General features: G+C 39.7%; 1 protein-coding gene across 1 annotated transcript; it reads left to right on the forward strand.

The window, feature by feature from the left end:
• On the forward strand, window positions 262-986 carry LOC109330710 (probable calcium-binding protein CML27). The gene has a single exon (XM_019564987.1). The coding sequence runs from the start codon at window positions 339-341 to the stop codon at window positions 828-830; it is 492 nt and encodes a 163-aa protein (XP_019420532.1). The 5' UTR covers window positions 262-338; the 3' UTR covers window positions 831-986.

Raw genomic sequence — 1204 nt, forward strand, 5'->3', positions numbered from 1 at the left:
AGTAACTCAATTTCTATGAATTAAGTTTATCAAAACGACTGAAATTTCAAACAAATATTTGAGTGTTCCCTTATTTAGCATTAAATGTCACATATCATGTACAATATATCTTATATCTTATGTCCAAATCCAAATATCTTGAAGAAATAGGCACATAATTATTTTAAAAAGTCATTCTTTTATCTTTTTATTTAAAAAAACGGGGTCCACACTAATTGGGAACAAGTATAAAATCCCAAATCTATATTCTCCCACCACAACCGTTTCAATCGCTCCAAAATTTTCGTTTTCTGTTTCTCTCAAACCAAATTTCTCTTCCTCTCTGAAACCCGTTACCAATGGCGGAAACAGGCCCAACCGAATCAAATCCAAACCCTAACAGTCAATCTCTCTACCTCAAAGACATGGACGCCGAGGAACTCAAGCGAGTCTTCAACCGTTTCGACGCCAACGGCGACGGCAAGATCTCCGTCACGGAGCTCGACACCGCCCTCCGCTCCCTCGGATCCAGCGTATCCACCTCGGAGGTTCAGTGTATCATGGAGGATCTCGACACCGATCATGACGGCTTCATCAACCTCTCCGAGTTCGCCGCGTTCTGCCGCTCCGACGGTGACGTGTCTGAGCTACGCGATGCGTTTGATCTCTATGATCAGGATAAGAACGGCCTCATCTCCGCCACGGAGCTTCACCTTGTGCTGAACCGCCTCGGAGTGAAGTGCTCCGTTGAGGAATGTCACAGTATGATCAAATCGGTGGATTCTGATGGCGACGGTAACGTTAGCTTTGAAGAGTTTAAGAAGATGATGAGCAAACAACAAACATGTTAACGGTAACGTTAACGATTCTGCATTGTAGAAGAAGAATAACGTTAGATTTGGAATTTACGTATATCTTTGAATGTAACTGCAAATCTCTAGACAGATCTGCGTTTTGAGATTGCTGCTATTTTAGTATCATAATAACTTCTCGTTAATTTTCTTTATTTTTCTCTTTTTGTAATTAGGAGTTTTATGCTGAATCCTTTTTTTGGTACATGTTTTACGCTGAATCTGGATCAAATAAAGATGTAAAAATAATTATCATATAATCATAATTTTTCATGCAATTGCAACAATAATCACAAGCTAACGCCATCATTCCTAGCACGAAAAACGTGAAGTGTAACTGACAAAATCAGATGTGAATCTTACACGTAAAGAGT

Source organism: Lupinus angustifolius, chromosome LG17 (genome assembly GCF_001865875.1).
Source record: "Lupinus angustifolius cultivar Tanjil chromosome LG17, LupAngTanjil_v1.0, whole genome shotgun sequence".
Lineage (NCBI taxonomy): Eukaryota > Viridiplantae > Streptophyta > Magnoliopsida > Fabales > Fabaceae > Lupinus > Lupinus angustifolius.